Source organism: Rhinopithecus bieti, unplaced genomic scaffold, assembly GCF_001698545.2.
Source record: "Rhinopithecus bieti isolate Rb0 unplaced genomic scaffold, ASM169854v2 scaffold_15776, whole genome shotgun sequence".
NCBI classification, from domain to species: Eukaryota; Metazoa; Chordata; class Mammalia; order Primates; family Cercopithecidae; genus Rhinopithecus; species Rhinopithecus bieti.
In genome coordinates, this window is record NW_016808836.1 from 2496002 (window position 1) to 2497563 (window position 1562).

At 57.0% G+C, this 1562-nt stretch overlaps 1 protein-coding gene across 1 annotated transcript in view; it reads left to right on the top strand.

The window, feature by feature from the left end:
- Positions 1 to 1562, top strand: part of LTBP4 (latent transforming growth factor beta binding protein 4) — a 34997-nt gene that overhangs the window by 2864 nt on the left and 30571 nt on the right. Inside the window, 4 exon segments of the mRNA XM_017887464.1 lie at positions 482 to 540; positions 706 to 841; positions 1350 to 1432; positions 1435 to 1455. Coding sequence (XP_017742953.1) covers positions 482 to 540; positions 706 to 841; positions 1350 to 1432; positions 1435 to 1455 — 299 coding nt within the window.

Here is a 1562-nt window from a genome sequence, read left to right on the forward strand (position 1 = left end):
TCAGCCTCCCGAGTAGCTGGGACTACAGGCGCCCGCCACCTCGCCCGGCTAGTTTTTTGTATTTTTTAGTAGAGACGGGGTTTCACAGTGTTAGCCAGGATGGTCTCGATCTCCTGACCTCGTGATCCGCCCGTCTCGGCCTCCCAAAGTGCTGGGATTACAGGCTTGAGCCACCGCGCCCGGCCAAGTCACTTTTAAAAGGCTTTAAAATAACGTATTTTTTTCAATAAAACCTTACTGCCAAAACCTCTTCAAAAGACAAAAGTACGGTTTCTGTGCCCTTCAGCCCGAAGTCTAAGCCAATTTGCCTCCCATTGTACAGATGGAGAAACTGAGGCATGGGGAGAAGAACCTCAAGTTAGTCATATACCTGTTTCAAGCCCCCTCAGGATTCGTCTTGGTTTCCCCTCCCCCGATTGCCCTCCTTTGCAGAGTTCTGGGGTGCTAAGGGCTTGAGTGACTTCCACCCCACTATTTATAGCGTTGCTGCTTGTCGCTGCTGCCCAGGCCAGACGTCTAGGAGGAGCCGCTGCATCCAAGGTGGGTTCTTGAAGATGGAATATGAGTAGGGGGCAAAAGGGAGTAGGAGGAGAGGGCCAGGGAGCTCCCCATCCCGCCCCTCATCCCAGTGGGAGAGCTGAATGCATTTGGTAGAGAAGTACTTGGTCCCCTCCTTCCCCACTTAGTCCCTGGCTGTCTCCGAAGCCTCCTGCAGGGTCCGAAACTGCCAGCCCAGAAAGTGTGCAGGCCCCCAGCAGTGCCTGAACCCAGTGCCTGCAGTGCCCAGTCCCAGCCCCAGCGTGAGGAAGAGACAGGTGTCCCTGAACTGGCAGCCACTGACGTGAGTGGGCAGTCCCTCCCCTACCAAATCCTCCCTCAGGAACTCCCAGCTTTGCCCCCGTTTCCTCTCCCCTCCCTCCCCACTCCCTCCTCTCTCTCCCCCTTCCCTCCCCGGCTCTTTCTTTTGCTATCAGCCTGTCTGTCTGTTTCTATTTCATCCCTTCCCTGCCTATCTCAGGCTCTTTCCATCTCTGCATTATTTCTGTCCCTTTCTGTTTCTTTCTAGTTACCTGTCTCTTTTCCTCTCTTTCTCCCTGCGTCTCACTGCCTGTCTCTATGTCTAAGTCTCTCTCCCACTTCTCTCTTTCTCTCCCCCCACCCCCATCATCTCTCTTTTTCTCAGGGTCTTTGTTTCTCTCCCACTAGAGGCCTGGTCCCCATAAATGGGTGTTGTGGGGGGAGGGCTGGGCAGAGCAGCTACTGAAAGACATTTTCCTGGCATGGAGGCCCTTTGGTGGGGAGGTCAGCTTAACTCGGTGACAGCAGCTTTTCCGTCCTCTCCCACCCAGGCTGCAGGAGGCCAGAGCTCTACTGAAGCGGCGGAGGCCCCGGGGCCCGGGGCCGGGGACTACTGAGAAGGAGGCCCCACAGCGTGCCCCGCTGGCAAGGCCCCGGGTAAGCACATCCGCCTTTCCTCTGCCTGGGGTGAGGGGGGTTCCGGGCCAGATAAAGCCGTCTGGTTCCCACGGTCCAGCCGCCGCCTCCCCCCCGCCCCCGTTGTA